We start from the raw sequence: 16,808 nt of genomic DNA, 5'->3' as shown, positions 1-16,808 counted from the left end.
ACCCGGTGGGACAGGGAACAGAGCAGGAAAGGTAGGGGAAATCTCAACGGCTTTGGGGTGCTGTGTCTGGCTTGTGCCCCACCGACGTGGAGGACCCACGCTCCGAATTTCATGTCCCGGGTCTCAGTTCCAAAGCCCTCAGGTCCAGGACGCGGGCTATAGCCCAGTTCAGTGGCTGCAGCAATGGCGCCTTTTGCACCGCTCCCTTGTCTGGGCGCCTGGTTTCTGATTACTCAGTGAGGGACTTTCACCTCAGAGGGACCCCGCGCGTCTCCCCGCAAGCCTAGGTCGCAGGCGCGGGGACCTGGGCAGCCACGATCCCGATCTGCGTTTGCTTTTCAAGCGCGCCAAGCGCCCTGCTTTTCCGCGCAAGCTTACCGGCGGCCCGGTGCTGTGTGCAGGTCTCCTCCAGAGTCTCTTTGTTCTCTAATGGCGCCAGGAGCCGTTCGCTCACCGCTGCAGCGAATCCTGCAGGGTTCTCCACAGCTCCCGTTCACTGGGTGTGGTGGCTGCAATAGTTCCTTTCCACTCCCAGTCCCGCTTGCTGCGTAGTTTGTTCTTGTTGGTCGTTTTAGTTTGTTGTTTTCCTCCTTTCTGCTGGTCGGAGAGTGCCGCCTCTGTGGGAGGGGGAGGGGAGCAGGGTTCTGCGCTTCCCTCCCTTCTGGTCCTCTTTTATGGCCACTTTCTTCTTCGGGTAGTTTGCTGGAGTCACCCGTTTATCTTCCGTGTCCCAGTTCTCACTGGGACCTGCCGCTTTTCCTCCCTATTAACTTTTTTTAATGGGAGATCTTACTCGCAGCGTCTCCTCGCCGCCATGTTGCTCCGCCCTCTCCTTTAAATTGCCTTTTCCATTTTCTTTGTTTTCTAGGATATTTCTCTTCATATCCACTAACACGTCAATTAAAACCCTTCTCAATACTTTTTTCACACTGTTGAATGCTTTCTCTAATACATCATTTTTTCCTGAGGTCACTGTCTTTCCTCCTGTCTCTCCACTCTAATATGCCCTTGGGGACTGAAGCAGCGTTAACCCTGGACCTCCCTTTTCTTTTCTCCTTTCACAGCTTTTTCTCTTCATTCTCATTATTGTTTTATTCCCTCCATTGGCAGAGTACAACCTCCATTAAGATTCTGAGTAAGAGGGTCTGGACAGCAATGTCTGAAAGATCCTGAGAGAGCCTCTCAGGAATATTGAAAACCTTCTCTTCTAGTGTTTAGTGTTGCTTTTGAAAATTAAATAATATTCTTATCCACCATCCTTTGTATGTAATTTTTGTTTTGTTTTATTTTTAAATTCTATAAGAATTTCAGATCTTCCCTTTATCCTGGTATTTAGAATGTCATAATTATGTCATATTTGCTCATTATATGTAACTGGTAGTCTTTAGTTCTGGGAAATTTTGTGGTTTTTTTTTTAAATAAGCTATTTCTCTCCCCTTTACTGTCTGGAATGTTTTCAATCACGTGTCCTTTGTATTTAGCTTTTGGTTATGCATTTTCTCTCTTTTTGCCCATCTTACTGTCTTTTTGTTCTGTTTTCTGGCTGATTTTCTCAATTTTACATTTCAACCATCCTGAATTTTTTGGTCAGTTCTCATGGTTTTTGTTTGTAAACACTCTTCTGATCTATGAGTATTACTTTTTTAATGGCATCTTTGTGTGTTTCGTAGATGTACTATCTTCTCTCTGTTATACTCAGAAAATATTCATAGTATATTTTTTCTTCTGTTCTGTGTGTTGTATCCCCTTTATTTGAGTTCTTTTTTTTCTTCTGACTCTTTTGTTCTCCATATTTCATGTCAGGTGATCTGTGTTCATCTCTGTTTTTCTTTTTAAGGAGCAAATTACTTCAGCACCTGTGTTCATCTTTTGGTAGGACACAAGAAAGCTATCTAGATGCTCTGAGGTGAATGGGGCCAGGGGCCTGAGTCCTGCACTAGAGGTGACTGCAGGCAACTGGCTATTTCTGGAAGTCTCATGGTCATGCTTTATCCCTTCTATGGTTATTCAGAAAACCTCTGAGGCATCCTTAAAGGATGACTGGGGAGTGAGGTTAAGGACCTTACATTTTAGGATGCTGACTTTCATTTCTTTCACCTGTTTGCAGCCCTGTGCACCTATACTTCTTTATTCCTAAGATTCCCAAATCTGCAGTCTATTTGGTTGAATTCCTCTAAGTAACTAAGTTTCTATTTCCTTTAGTGAGAGAACCAGGTGTTAGCTATTGGTGCTAGCTTGGCTAGTTAGGGCAGGGAGGGAGCAAGGAGTGTTGACAGCTTGCTACACAATTAATAGTACTGCAGTCTCCTACAAATACTCATGTAGAGCCTTCCCACTTTCTGTAGGACTAATGAGCCTCCTGCTGGTGTCTTTTTTCCTCCATAGAACTCAGGTAGTGACTTCCCCCACTCTGGCTATGTTACTTACCTTGTCTCTATCAACTTTGTATCTTTTAAAAATTTGTTTACTTCTGTCATTTGCTTTGTTCCTATTCCCAATGTCTTTATGGATTTGTTACCCCCCCCCCCCATTTTTTTGCAGGGTCTTTTAGGATTTTGCTAGGGAATAGAAATAAACACATGTATGTAATGCATTCTAAGCAAGAGGCCCTCTGCATCAAATAGCTTTTGCTGTATAATAACCCCCAAACTTTGTGGTTTAAAATCATTATTTGCTGTTTATCACAGCTTTGTATATTGAGCATTTCTGGCCTGGGCTGGCTAAGGTGGTTGAGGATGGTCTCACTCACATATGTGACTGTTGGCCTGGTGTCAACTGGCGTGATGGCCACACATCTCTTATTATCTAGCAGTTGTATCAGGTTTACTCATAGTGGTGGAAGAGTTGTCCATAGCAATTTGGAGGGCAAACCCCATTGTACACTTTTAAACCCCACTGCACACTTTTAAACCCCATTGCACACTTTTAAACCCCATTGCACACTTTTAAACCCCAGGATGCATTATATCTGTCAGTAGCCCATTGGCCAAGGCAAGTCTCATAGCCAGCTATAGATTCAGGGACAGAAAAGCAAATACCGATTCCTGACAGAAGGTGCTGAAAGTCATTGCAAAGGGGTGTCACACAGGAATGGAAAGCCTTTGTGGCCATTATACAATGTACCACATTGCCGCTATTGTTTTCAAGCTTATCACCTACATTTTTAGAAGTTGTATTTATGAAGATTCAATTTTTAAATAAGGTATACAATTTTAAATAAGGTATAGATTTTTTATTAAATATTCTGAGTTATTTTCTACTAATCCAGATAATTCTAACTAAACACATAGATGTATAATTTTTAGATACAATTTGAGATTGCCTCAAACTTATCTAAATTACACTGTATATATTAACCTTAGAAATTTAGGAGGGTAACTGATATGAGAATGGTCACACTTCTAAAAACTCCAATTCATAATTTCATTAGTATGTTATTGATTCTTATTCAAGTTAGGTAAGTTATGCAAGGATTTGCTACTCAACAGGTAAATGCAAATTGATAATATACTATTGCTCCATTATTTACTTCATTGTCACCATTGTTTGTTTTGTAGAGAACAGACTGCAAGGCTGTCATCAGCACTGTGGATGGTAGCTGCTTAGACAGCAGTGGATTTTCTCTCTCAATCGGTTTGTGTGATGCCTATCTCCCAAGAATGTGGGTTGAAAAACATCCAGATAAAGAAAGTGAGGTACAGCCCTTTTTAAAAGTACAAGACACTTCTGAAAAAATTTTAGAATAGGTTATTTCCAAATTATATTAAATTTGGAAATTATTGGTTGTCCTGAAAAACTAGCATTTCAAAATGACCTCTCACCAACTCAAGATTCTACAATTGAAAATACTTGTGATAGCTAGCATTGACAGACTTCTGAGGCCTCAACCAAAATCTCAATATGCCATATTTCTCTATAAAGATTATAGTTTTGACCTTAACCCCCATCAAAAATAAAATCCACCTTCAGACATTACAGTGGTTAATCTATACACTTTATAGTTTTAAACTATACTATAAAAATTGATATAATGTTATTTAAAGCTATAAGACCACTTTGTGTGTATGATCATTCTCTCTTTTAGAACTGGTAGTGAATTCAGCAAGATGAGTAAGATGTCCCACATATCACTTGCTCAACTATTATTTGGCATTTGCCCATGGACAAAAATACCTTTATGGAGCTTTGTGATCCAGTTAGGAAATTCTAAAAACTCAGAACAATAGAGGACTGAGGAGAGCTGTTTTGAGAAGACAGGCTCACACCTAGGCACCTGACTTGCTTGTCAGGGTTCTGGTGGCAGAAATAGACATAGTCCCGTACCCCTGAGAACTTGCCAATGGCCCCATCAAGCTTGGTCCTATAATCAACAGCATATGCCAAGAACTTAGGAGGACTCAGACACACCTGTGTACCAGGTAATAGGTATACAAAACTTGGTCATCACTCTGACCCAGAAGTGGCCCAAGAACCAGTTCTAATCCCTCTTGGCCAAAGTTCTTGGCTCTTTCTGTGAGCTCTGCAAGTAAGCCCACCAAACTCAGTCAGACTATAGATGCTAAAAGGGTACTATAACTTGACTCCAACCAGTCCCAGCTACAGTGCATGAAGTGCCCTGCTGGCTCAGAATTCCCAGAGATCCTGAAAGGGCTTGGTTCCTGCCCCCTCAAAGCCACAGTTTAGGAACCCAGCAGAAGACACACCTGTCTATAACCCTAGAGATTCTGAAAGGGCTGTATGCTTAGCCCTTGCTCCTCCTAGCTGCAGTCTGTGTGCAGGCTAGTGAGTGCAAGGACCTGGTAGGAGATATTCATGTCTGTATGTCAGTATATCCAGAGAAGTTCCCATAATCTGCTCCAACCATTATCAGGGGACCAGCCACTAACCAGAGACCTAGGAAGGACGTGTGTGTGTCTCCAGAGCCATATCTGCAGACCTGAATCTTGGCTACAGACCCTGAAGCAGCCTTGGGCTCAGTTCCATCTCCACTCAACCACAGTCAAGGGCCAATCCTGCCCACCCACAAACCAACAGACCTATCCAGCGACCCGGCAGGAACTTTTCCAGGACCAAGTGGGAGCCAGATATATCTGTACACCTGGTAACTTGTATACTGTTGGTGAGACTATAAGTAAAACTACCATATGATCCAGTAGTCCCACTGTTGGGTATATGTATGTGTGTGTATGTATCTCCAGATATATATCTTCAGATATATATGTATATATATATATATATATATATATATCCACAGAACATGAAATCACTGTCTTAGATATCCACACCCCGGATATTCATAATAATCAGGGCATGAAAACAACCTAAGTGTCTATTGACGGATGAAGAGATAACGCAAATATGACACATACACACACAGTGACATATTATTTAGCTGCAAAACAAGAAGGAAATCCTGCCATTTGCAACAACTAAGTATTGTGCTAAGTTAGTTAAGTTGAACCAAGAAAGATAAGTACTATATAATTTCACTTAGATGTAGTATCTCAGAAAAGTTGAGCTCACAAAAACAGAGAGAGAATAATGGTTGCCAGGAATGTGGGCTAAGTGTGTAGAGCAGAGAGATGTTAATCAAAGGGTGTAACCTCCACTTCTAAAATGACTGTAGTTAACAATATTATGTACTTGAAGATTACCAAAGAGTAGATCTTACATGTTCTCACTACAGAAAAATAATAGTTTGTAAGGTAATAAATGTGCTCCTTAACCTTATTCTGGAAATCTGTTCATATATATGTGTATCAAATATTACATATATTTGATACATATGTGTATCAAGTATTACATATAAATTGCATATCAATAAAACTGGGAATTTAAATTGAAACATGATAGTTATACTTTAATTATTTGTTGATAAAAGATGAGAATATAGGGCCTCCCCGGTGGCGCAGCGGTTGAGCGCTGGGTTGTGAAGCAGCCCGCGGCCTCTGCGGCGCCGGTTCGATCCCCGGCTGCTCCCCGGCCACCGGAGGAGGGTCCCACATGGTGCGCAGACCTCTCCTGCCGCCCGCTTCGGTCCTTCTGCCTGCTCTCCTCCCCACTCTGGCTCTGGTGAATTCTCTCACCCTCCCGCGCTTCTGACTGTACCCAGTGCATGTATAAACAAACAAACAAACAAACAAACAAACAAACAAATAAATAAATAAATAAAAAAGATGAGAATATATAGTTGAGTTATCACAATAGCATCTGTATTCCTTTTAAAGTAGTGTTGTTGCATATATGTGAGAAAAAGACATAGTATTCATTCAGCAGACAATGTTGATACCATAAAAATTTTCAGACTTTTTAATTCTGTATTTATTCTGGATCTTTCAGTGGTTTATGGCCTATACATTGGAAATTCCAGTTATGATATTCTGCTTTTTTAAAAAATCCTGTATACCATTTCATTGTTAAATCCATCTATTCTTTCTGTTTTTATAGAATTATTTTACCTAACTAAACAGTTTTAATTTTACAAGTAGATCCTTTCCAATAAAAAATTACACATTTATGCCAAATTCTGAAATCCTAGCTATGTGTATATCTCACTTTATACCTTAGAAGGATGACTGAACTCTTAGTTTTATATAAAAGAAGTCAACTTTCAAGTGCTACCACTGAGCACAGTATTTGGAAGAACATAGTATTTATTTATTTATTTATTTATTTATTTTTAATAGAGGCATGTTTTATTGATTTATTTATTTGTTTGTTTGTTTTGTTTATACATGCACTGGGTACAGTCAGAAGCGCGGGAGGGTGAGAGAATTCACCAGAGCCAGAGTGGGGAGCAGAGCAGGCAGAAGGACCGAAGTACACTGCTGAGGGGAGCAGCGGGCGGCAGGAGAGGTCTGCGCGCCATGTGGGACCCTCCTTTGGTGGCTGGGGAGCAGCCGGGGATCGAACAGGTGCCACAGAGGCCGCGGGCAGCTTCGCAACCCAGCGCTCAACCACTGCGCCACCGGGGAGGCCCAAGAACATAGTATTTAGAAGAACATTGTCAAAGCATATAACCTTTTTACATCTCTTTTTTTTTTAAGATTTTTTTTTTTATATACATTCAAGAACTGGGGTACAGGCCAGATGTGCAAAAGGGTGAGAGGATTCACAAGAGACAGAGCAGGGAACAGAGCAGGCAGACTGACAGAAATACACTGTTGGGGGGAGCAGTGGGCAAGACAGGGAGGTCTGCCACGCCATGTAGGTATCTCCTACAGCTGGCTGGGATCAAACCCGCACTGCAGAGGCTGCAGATAGCTTCACAGTACTGCGCTCAACCACCTGCGCCACCAGGGAGGCATGACCAACATATCTTTATTCTACACCCTTACCCCCCATTCCTGGCAACTATAATTCTCTCTCTGTGGGCTCAGCTTTTCTGAGATACTACATATAAGTGAGATTGATTATATAGTACACTGATGGACCCTTTTAGTATCAGGAATAAGCTCGTTTAAATTCACCTTTTCTGTAAACTTGGATTTCTGTATATTGGGTATGCTTTAAATGAAGTACACGCATATGTTCATTGGTGTGTTTATGTCTCTCCCATTTTTGAGGCTTATAAGATTTATTTGGCCAGTCATTCTGAGATCTAGTGAGAACTGTATGCCTGAACCCAGGAGGTTTTCATCAGTTTTTAGTGGGCTACTCTTCATTCTGTTACTCTATCCTAATTATGTGTCCAGTGTTTGGAAAGATTGTGTGATAGATTTGGGGATAGAAATTTGCAATCTCTTAGCATATAAAATAGTACAAAAAAAACAAACAAACTAGACCAGCTTAAGTTATGAGGACACAAATCCAGCACCTTTTTTCCTTTTTCAGGCCTGCATGCTTGTCTTTCAACCAGATCTTGATGTCATGCTCCCTGATGTGGTAGAGCAGAATGAAGTGATTATTTGTCTCGATTGCTCCAATTCAATGGAGGGTGTGACGTTCTTGCAAGCTAAGAGAATTGCCTTACATGCACTGTCATTGGTGGGTAAGAAAGAGAAGATAAACATTGTCAAGTTTGGCACAGGTGAGCATGCTTCCTTCTTAATACATTCATGAGTAGAACTGCTGGCCGCCAGTACCCTTGACCTCATCTGTGGAGTGAGAGGTGATAGCATGGAGTTTAAGAACAAGAGCTCTGGAGATAGATCTTGGAACAAATCCTAATTCTAGGTGTTACCTTGGGCAATATAGGGCCAGAAAGGACACAGAGCAGCAGGATCTCTATGATCTTAGCAGACAAGTAAAGGGAGGACCTGGAGTCCTCGGTGGCTTTTCAGGCTTTTATTGCCATTTTACCAGGTACAAGGCAGGCAGGGGCTCCGGGGGGTCAGGAGGCTGGCAGTCCTCCTAGCCCCCAGCGAATCTTCACTCTTTCTGGGCTCTCTGGTGTTCTCTCATGGTCTTGTTCTTTCTCTTCTGCTTCTCTTTCTTCTCATTGTCCTTCTGCTCGTTCTGTTCCTTGGGACACCACTCTTATAAGCCCATTCTCAGCCCAGGTATACCCACCTACGCAGGCACACACCTCACTCCAGGTGCCCGCCATCAGGCATGCATTCAGGACCACAGGGATCCGTCATTAATACTAATGGCGAGAAGGCAGAAAAGCCTGATAATCACTTATCCTACAGCGAGTTACTAGAACTTTTCATCCTTCAGTTTTCTTACAGCGTTGCTGTAAGGATTGCAATAATTTATGTAAAGGACTTAAAATTGTGTCTGTTACATAGTATGTGCGATATAAATACTATGTTTTTATTATCAACAGAACCAAACCCTTGGTCTGATGAGTGTGAGAGTTCCAAATAGAAGGACAAAACATTTGAAATCAGAATGGTTGTAGAATACCTGTAAGAAATGGTTTCAGGTGGACCTCCCCAGTGGCACAGTGGTTGAGCGCTGGGTTGCAAAGCTGCCTGAAGCCTCTGCAGCGCCGGTTCGATCCCTGGCCACTGGGTGAGGGTCCCAGATGGTGCACAGACCTCTCCTGCCATGCCTGCTGCTGCCCTCAGCAGTGTACTTAGTCAGTCTGCCTGCTCTGCTCTCTGTTCTGGCTCTGGTGAGTTCTTTCACCCTCCCGTGCTTCTGACTGTACCCAGTGCTTGTATAAATAAATGAATAAATCTTTAAAAAAAAAAAAAGAAAGAAAGAAATGGTCTCAGGTGCATCAGAGTAGCCCCTTTAGAAGAAAGATAATGCCATCCTCCAGGAGGAGGCCCAGGGACAGCTGAGACTCTAGAAGGAAGAAATGAGACAAGGACCAGAGTGGATTGAGTTGACTATCACGTCCTGTTGATTCTCTGCCATTCAGCAGGAGGCCCAGCCTCTTAGAAGCTAGGATCTGCTGCTGGGAGCAGAGGTCCAATAAGCATGAGTGCAAAGGACTTGAAGGAGAATGTACTCTTCCTGCGACTAGGCTGTTGTATTATTGTGATGTTCACATCTTATTTTGCGTGAGGCACCTACTACAGAACAACAGTCTACACCCATCATCTGACACAGAACATTTTGCACAGTAAAGTGCTTACTTTGAATGCACTCAGAAGTACTACATAAAGTAATACTGTGATGAATTTTTTATGTCAAAATTATCAAACTTTGTTAGTGGCCAATAAAGTGAATAGTTTATAACAACACTTCATGCCAATCTTATTACACAGGTTACAAGGAGTTATTTTCATATCCTAAGTACATCACAAGCAATAATATACCAGCTGAGTTCATTATGGTGAGTAAGAGAACTTTCCTTTGTCTCCTAAGTCTTTACCTATCAAGTTTTAGTGGTGCTTCCTAGGACTTCCCCAAAATCAGCATCAGACCCCCTAGTCATTCCATTTTTGAATGTTGGTGGGCTAGCTCTTTTATTTCTTTAATAGTAGCAATTGAAACTCATTAAAGAAAAATTGGAAATTAAAAAGAACAGAAAGAATCACCACCATACTACCACCATAAACAACCAGCATTAATAATTTGGAAATGTTTTCTTCTTCTCCTTCTTCTCTTTTCTTTTTTGCTAAAATGGAGCAAGATGAGAGGACTATTTTCCACCTCAGTCCACCACAGGATGGCAAACCCAGGAACATTTTGATGTTCTTTTGAAAACCACTAAAAAGCAAAAGCAAAACATAGAAAAGCAAAGAAGTGCCTACTGATAATGTTAAGTTACCATATGATGTGAAATAAACTAAAAGGATATAGTTGCTCCACAAAGTTATAATTAGGAAAAAATATCTTTTCATGCTGCTTTCTCTAAACCCTCATAAAGGAGTTGCTTTGGTAAGCAATAACAGTTACTGGTGAATATACCTGGAAAGGATTGTAGTAAATAATTTTTTTTCTTTTTTCCTCCAGTCAGCTACACCTACCATGGGGAATACAGACTTCTGGAAAACACTCCGATATTTGAACTTACTGTACCCCTCTCAAGGGTTTCGAAACATCCTCCTTATATCCGATGGGCACCTGCAGAACATGGGCCTGAGCCTGCAGCTCGTGAGGAGAAACGTGCACCACACCAGGCTGTTCTGCTGTGGGACTGGGTAAGTGTGCCACCAGTGAAGACCCTGCTCAGGAAACATGGAAGCTTCAATACAATATTAGTATATAAAGCTATTTATTTTTTTTAATATTTTATTTTCTATAATTCATACATCATTTTTCATTTTTGCACAATGTATGCATTTTCATTTTGGTTATATTCCCCATACAATTGCACCCCCCTTATTTTGACCCTAGTGCTTCCTCTCCCAGCCCCTCCCCGCCATCAAAGCTATTTAGAGCAGAAATGCAAAGTTCTGGGCTCTGGACCAAACCACATGGGTCTCAGAACCTGAGTTGACCACTTATGACCTCAAACAAGTTGTGTAACCTTTTTTCAGTAAAATGAAGATGATAATGAAAATACCAACCTTGTAGGTTTGCTGTGAGAATTAAATGAGTTCATATGCAGAAAACATTTAGAATACAACTGGCACAAGGAAAGCACCAAATCAGTATTAGATATTATTATTGTGCATAAAAATACAGGTTTCTGGGCCCCCTGGTGGCGCAAGGGGTTAAGCACAGCACTGTGAAACTATCTGCAGCCTCTGCAGCATGAATTCCATCCATCTGCTGGCCAGGGAGCTACCCACATGATGCAGCAAACTTCTGTCTCACCCACTGCTCCCCTCAGCAATGTATTTCAGTCTGCCTGTTCTCTTCCTCATTCTGTGTCTAGTGAATCCTCTCACCACCCCCACCTCTGACCTGTACCACAGTTCTTATATGCATAAATAAGTAAATCTTTAAAAAAAAAAAAATACAGGTTTCCAACTTATCCTGAGGAGCCTGAAGATCTGGCAGTGCTGCACACATATACAATATGTATTTTGATAGGGACTAAGGAGTTCTTGCCACTTCAAGGCATCTCTACCCAGGTTGCTTTGCTCCTTCATAACCTTTCTGGATGCTGGGAGCATTTGCATTTCAATCTCTGTGATCTATGTAGAATCCTTCTTTAGGAAGACTGAGATGCTATGATTGTTGGAATTAGCCCCTTCTCCAATTTTAGTTAACTTTTTTGGATTGAACTGAGGTGAAAATATGAAGAAAACACTTAACAGAAAGGGCCAGGTTGGTCTTTGAATAAAGCATCCCTGTCCTCGAGACTCTCTGTGCAATCCCCCACACAGTCATTATCCCAGCGAATGACATCCCTGTTTGAGGCAAGGCAGGAGCCTGCCATCAACATATTCATAAGCTGAGTAGAGGCTATGTTCATAGGCCAGCTGATGAACCTCCTCAGGCCTTGGTTATTAGTCCCAGGAGCTGGACTGGGGAGAGGGCCTTGAGGACCCTGCTTGCCCAGAGGATTCTTTTCTCTTTCCCCTTCGTCTTCAGTCACAGGTCCTATGTTTTCTGTAATGTGAGGCTTATCTGGGCATCACAGACCAACCAGGAGTTTATCCAATCCATGACAGGATCCCTCAGGAATTATCCCTAAGAAGACTTTACCTGGTTAACTTGAACATGCCATGGGGTAACCTACCCTCATCCTGTCTTGGGGACATTCCCTCTCTCCCATGCCTCTATCATGTGCTGGGCCTGCTGTGCCAGATTAGGGTTCACATCTCTGCATAGGATAGGCCCCTGTTGATCCTTCTTTGCTGAGGGCCTCTCATGGGACAGTGTTGCTGGGGAGACAGATGTACAGCAATATTGGGTAGGGCTGGGCTTGCCCAAGTCCAGGGAGGAAATTAAGGGGTTCCTGTGAAGGAAGTGACAGGGTTTGGTGGGAGGTGACTATTGACTCAGCCAGAGGCAGGTGAAGTTGTTACAAATATTCTGTCAAGGTTTTAAGATCTTTCTAAATGTTCCTGCCCCATTTTACACCTAGTCATTTGTATTTATCAACTCTAGCAAGATGTCATGAATTCTCCAATAGAGACTGTTCATCCTGCCTTAGAGGTTGTCCCCTGAGATCCACATGGTCTCACTGACCAATGAGATCTCTAACATACAAATCAACTCTGCCTTCAGGATTTTCTAATCAGTATTGTAATCATTGGCAGTTAATTTTGAGAATTCAAGATGAATCCAATCTAACAAACCAAAAGCATTTCAGAAATAAATTTTTTTTGAAAACTTAATTCATTCTTTTTTAAATTATATACCCTTGTTTTGTTCATAATTTATAATTTTTGGGGATACCTAAAGTAATTCTAATGATGCTTGAATTTAACAAAAAAAAATTAACCTCATCTAAAAATATTCAAAGCTCTATCTCATTCAATGGCAATATTCAGTGTTAAAAGGAACATAAAAGCAGTCACACAATTGCATAATTTTCATAAAGGTCTATTTCATTATTGGTATCTAGTGTTTTTAATACTTAAATACATTTAAATAATGTGTGGGTGATATACACAACTTTGGTGCTGATATCTAGGTAGATAACTAATTCCAGGGCAGGTTTGTGAGCTCCAACATTCATGTTCTTCCTATCTACCAGAGCAGACAGTGTAAGTCACACCAGGCCTCAGAGTCTAAGTGTAGTCCATGCCAATTAAATTAGAGCTGTGAACTCTAATTTAAAATCACAGAAATGAAATGGAAGTGGGATCCAACTGATATTTAGCTGCAGTACCAAAGCAAGTGCAGTTGGTACTTGAGGTCCAAACAAGGTTTACTGAAATGTCAAGATCTTCACATACTTTCTAATAACTTGCTGCTCCAAATTCTGTCCCATCATTGACATTAGTATGTAGTTGGAAGTCCCCGGTCCTATAGCCCACTGCAAAGTTAGTCTTTGTCAGCTTTGAGTGAGTACTATCAAAGGTCAGCTGGTACCAGCAAACCAGCCCTCATAACCAAAGCCATCTGAGCCATGGATTGCTGGTTCAGTAAAAGCATCACTACCAAAATTTATAGACTCCCTTTTATAAGAAGACTTGATTTTACTGTTTTTTCTTCCCTGTGTTTGGTGACAATGTTGGTTTCAAACCTTGACAATTCTGGTCTTCAGTTGAAAATTCTGTTCCAAGTGTTACCGCATTTGATTTTTGAACAAACTCACCATTTATATTTGGTCTCCGAGGTCCCAGTAACTTATGAACTACATGTTGAGAGTTCCATCCCACTGCATCACTTGGTTTTCACATCCCATTTACCAACCCTGAACCAAATCCTTTGTTGAAAATCTCTCTGGCAGCTTTGCCAAGGTCGGCATGTGATGGAGGATACACACTGGCCACAAGCCCTGTCTGTTATGTTGCCAGGCATCTGGGGGAGATGATTTGATGGTCTTCTGAGGGCAGCCACCTGCCCCACCCCAACCCCAGTAACCTGCCCCCTCTGCCCCAGAAACTGCCCCCAACCTCCACTCCATCCCTCCCATCTAACCTCCCACCCCACCCTGCTTGAAGCTGATGTTGCTCAGCTCACTAGACTTCAGGTTGCAGCTGCCTCAGGTGGAGGACAAAGTGAAGGAGTGATTTCTTTCATTTTTAAGGAAGAAACTCTAAGAAAGGCATTCTTAACAACTGTAGAATTTTTATTGAGAGAAATTTATTTTTTTAAAGATTTATTTATTTATGCATACAAGAGCTGGGGTGTAGGCCAGTAGTGTGGACGGGGGAGGGGTCGGAAGACTCACCAGAGAGAGTGGGGAGCAGAACAGGCAGAGCTGCTGAAATGCACTGCTGAGGGGAGCAGCAGGCGAGGCAGGAAAGGTCTGCTGCGCCATATGGGTCAACTTCCTGGCCAGCCGGCCATAGAACTCGTGCTGCAGTGGCTGGCCATAGCTTGATAGTGCTGTCTTAACCCTGAGCCACCAGGGAGGCCAGAGAAATTTAATAGGACATTGTCAGTTAAATATCAGAGATAACATTTACTGGAGTGAAAATTACTTCTTTGTAACTTTTGCTATCTAAATGTTTATCAAATTTGAAAATGTGGACTTTATTAACTAACTCACTTGCCAGTTCTTGACCTTTAGGATCAGATTTGGGTGACTGACTAAAAGTGGCTTGATATTTTTATCAGTATTCTTATGCCTTTTTGGAGTTTTTCAGAATCATCTACTCTCTCCTTTGATAAACAGAAAGCTAAGAATTTCTGCTCTTTTCTATTATAAAATAGAAATAAGTCCTCTTATATGTGGGAGCTTAAATTCCCCAAACATTCATACTACCTATCATAAGTTTTATTTCTTTCACAACTCTGTGGAAGAATAAATTCTTCTTCATGTAATGTCTTTTCTATTGAGTTTGAGTTGTGCCAATATTAACTTCATGTTACTGTTTCAGAAATGTTTCTAAAATTTCTTGAAAATTTAAATATGTGAAATGTGATCAGTTCTACAGCAAATCATCACATCTTAAGGACATTGTCCCAGTGTGGTGCTGGAGTATTTGAATATTTTAACTCAAAATCCAAACACAGTTGGAAAAAACAGGTACATTTATCAAATATCTTATTTCTAGTCTTTAATGTTTATATGTGGAAATATTATCTTCTTACAAATATAGTCATTTCTGTGATTTTAATTAATGAGCAAGGAAACTAGAAAGAGGCAAAAGGTACTAAAAGTGTGCATCCCTCCAGCCCTTAGGTACCGTTTATCTTGCACCTAGCAAGAACACAGTACATACTCAATTGGGTCATTTTTATAGTTATTTGATTTCTACTTTATAAAGCGTCATATTGATTAAAGTGAAGGATAACACGTGTCTTACAGGATTAGTTTTTTAATGTGGCAAAATATACATAAATTTTACCCCTTTTTAAGTGTACAATTTCATGTCATTAAACACATTCACAACGTTGAACTACCATCACCACTGTCCATCTCCAGAACTTTATTATCATCCCAGACAGAAATTTGTATCCAGTTCACAACTCTATATTACCCTCCCCCCAATATTCTCTTCCCCCCCCCAGCATCCCCTTCCCCTCCACTTTTCCTTCCCTCCAGCCCCAGCAGCCACCATTCTACTTTCTGTGTCTATGAGTTCGACTACCTTAGATACCTCTTATCAGTGGAATTATACAGTATCTGTCCATTTGTGCCTGTCGTATTTCACCTGACATAATATTTTCAAGGTGTATCCATGTTGTAGCATATATCAGAAATTTCTTCCTTTTTAATGTATATGCCACATGTTGTTTATCACTTTTGTATGTAAATTATACCTCACATTTAATGGGAGTGAAATTGTATTTCTTTGGGTTTTGATTTGCATTTCTCTAGTTGCTAATGATATTGAGCTTCTTTTCAAGTACATGTTGGCTGTTTATCTTGTTTGGAGAGGTATCTATTCAAATCCTTGGTAGGATTAATTTTTACAACTAGAACCTACTCCATACCAAAGCAGGAATTAGTAATTAGCTACTGTGGAATAATTTTAGGATGTTTTCTAAATCTACATTTTGTGGTAGTGCTACTACTAAATTTTCTATTTTAAATCTTTTTTGGAAAAATATCTTCTAGCAAGAAGGAAGAAAAAAAGTTACAGATAGATAGGATAGAATATACAGTTTAAGTGTTAAGTAATTATTTTCTGTATATAACATTTAAAAAAAATCATTCCCCTTTTATAAATAGATAGAAGACCAAATAACTAGGTTACGATCTCCAAGTTGTCACTCTGTCTCCATCAAATGGCAACAGCTAAGCACAGATGCCCCCGAGCCCCTGCAGGCCCCGGTCCAGGTGCGGTCCCTGTTCCACAATGACCGGCTCCTGGTCTATGGACTGATTCCTCACTGCACCCAGGTAAGGAGGACACAATTTGCTTTCCTAGGAAAGAGCAATGTATTTTGCTAATTATTTTCTTTCCTTTTTTTGTTCCCCTCACTCCTCCCCTCCAAATCATAATCTGCTGACAAATTTTATCCTTGGAACGTGGCTGGATGATTAGTCAGGGGTTCTATGGTATAGTAGTAGGATGAGCATAGAGCAGGATCTCTATGATCCTACACAGACAGGTGAAGGAGGAATTCTAGGAGCCCTCGGTGGCTTTTCAGGCTTTTATTGCCATTTTACCAGGTACACGGCTGGCAGGCCTCCTAGCCCCCAGCGAATCTTCACTCTTTCTGGGCTCTCTGGCGTTCTCTCGTGGTCTTGTTCTCTCTCTTCTGCTGGTTCTCTTTCATTCTGGCCTTGTTCTCTTCTCTTTTCTGGTGATTCCATTCCACGGGTGTCCCGTCACACCTCCTTTATGAGCCCAGTCTCTCAGCCCAGGTGTACCCACCTACGCATGCCCATACCCTACTCCAGGTACCCGCCATCAGGCATGCATTTAGGACCACAAGGATCCATCATC

At 41.3% G+C, this 16,808-nt stretch overlaps 1 protein-coding gene and 1 pseudogene across 4 annotated transcripts in view; one reads left to right on the top strand and one right to left on the bottom strand.

Moving 5' to 3' along the window:
* Positions 1-16,808, top strand: part of PARP4 (poly(ADP-ribose) polymerase family member 4) — a 131,290-nt gene that overhangs the window by 75,090 nt on the left and 39,392 nt on the right. For all 4 annotated transcript variants that reach the window (XM_054687728.1, XM_054687726.1, XM_054687727.1 and 1 more), the window contains 6 exons: positions 3,558-3,695; positions 7,834-8,029; positions 9,663-9,730; positions 10,354-10,541; positions 14,839-14,938; positions 16,088-16,258. In XM_054687728.1, the coding sequence (XP_054543703.1) occupies positions 3,558-3,695; positions 7,834-8,029; positions 9,663-9,730; positions 10,354-10,541; positions 14,839-14,938; positions 16,088-16,258 (861 nt within the window). The remainder of the gene's footprint in view (positions 1-3,557; positions 3,696-7,833; positions 8,030-9,662; positions 9,731-10,353; positions 10,542-14,838; positions 14,939-16,087; positions 16,259-16,808) is intronic.
* Positions 12,875-14,669, bottom strand: LOC119259629 (voltage-dependent anion-selective channel protein 2-like; annotated as a pseudogene).

This window comes from Talpa occidentalis, unplaced genomic scaffold, assembly GCF_014898055.3.
Source record: "Talpa occidentalis isolate TD23 unplaced genomic scaffold, MPIMG_talOcc4v2.1 talOcc4.5, whole genome shotgun sequence".
In the NCBI taxonomy this organism is placed as follows: Eukaryota; Metazoa; Chordata; class Mammalia; order Eulipotyphla; family Talpidae; genus Talpa; species Talpa occidentalis.
Note: the sequence above shows the minus strand (reverse complement) of the source record. Positions and strands in the feature narration are given on the sequence as shown.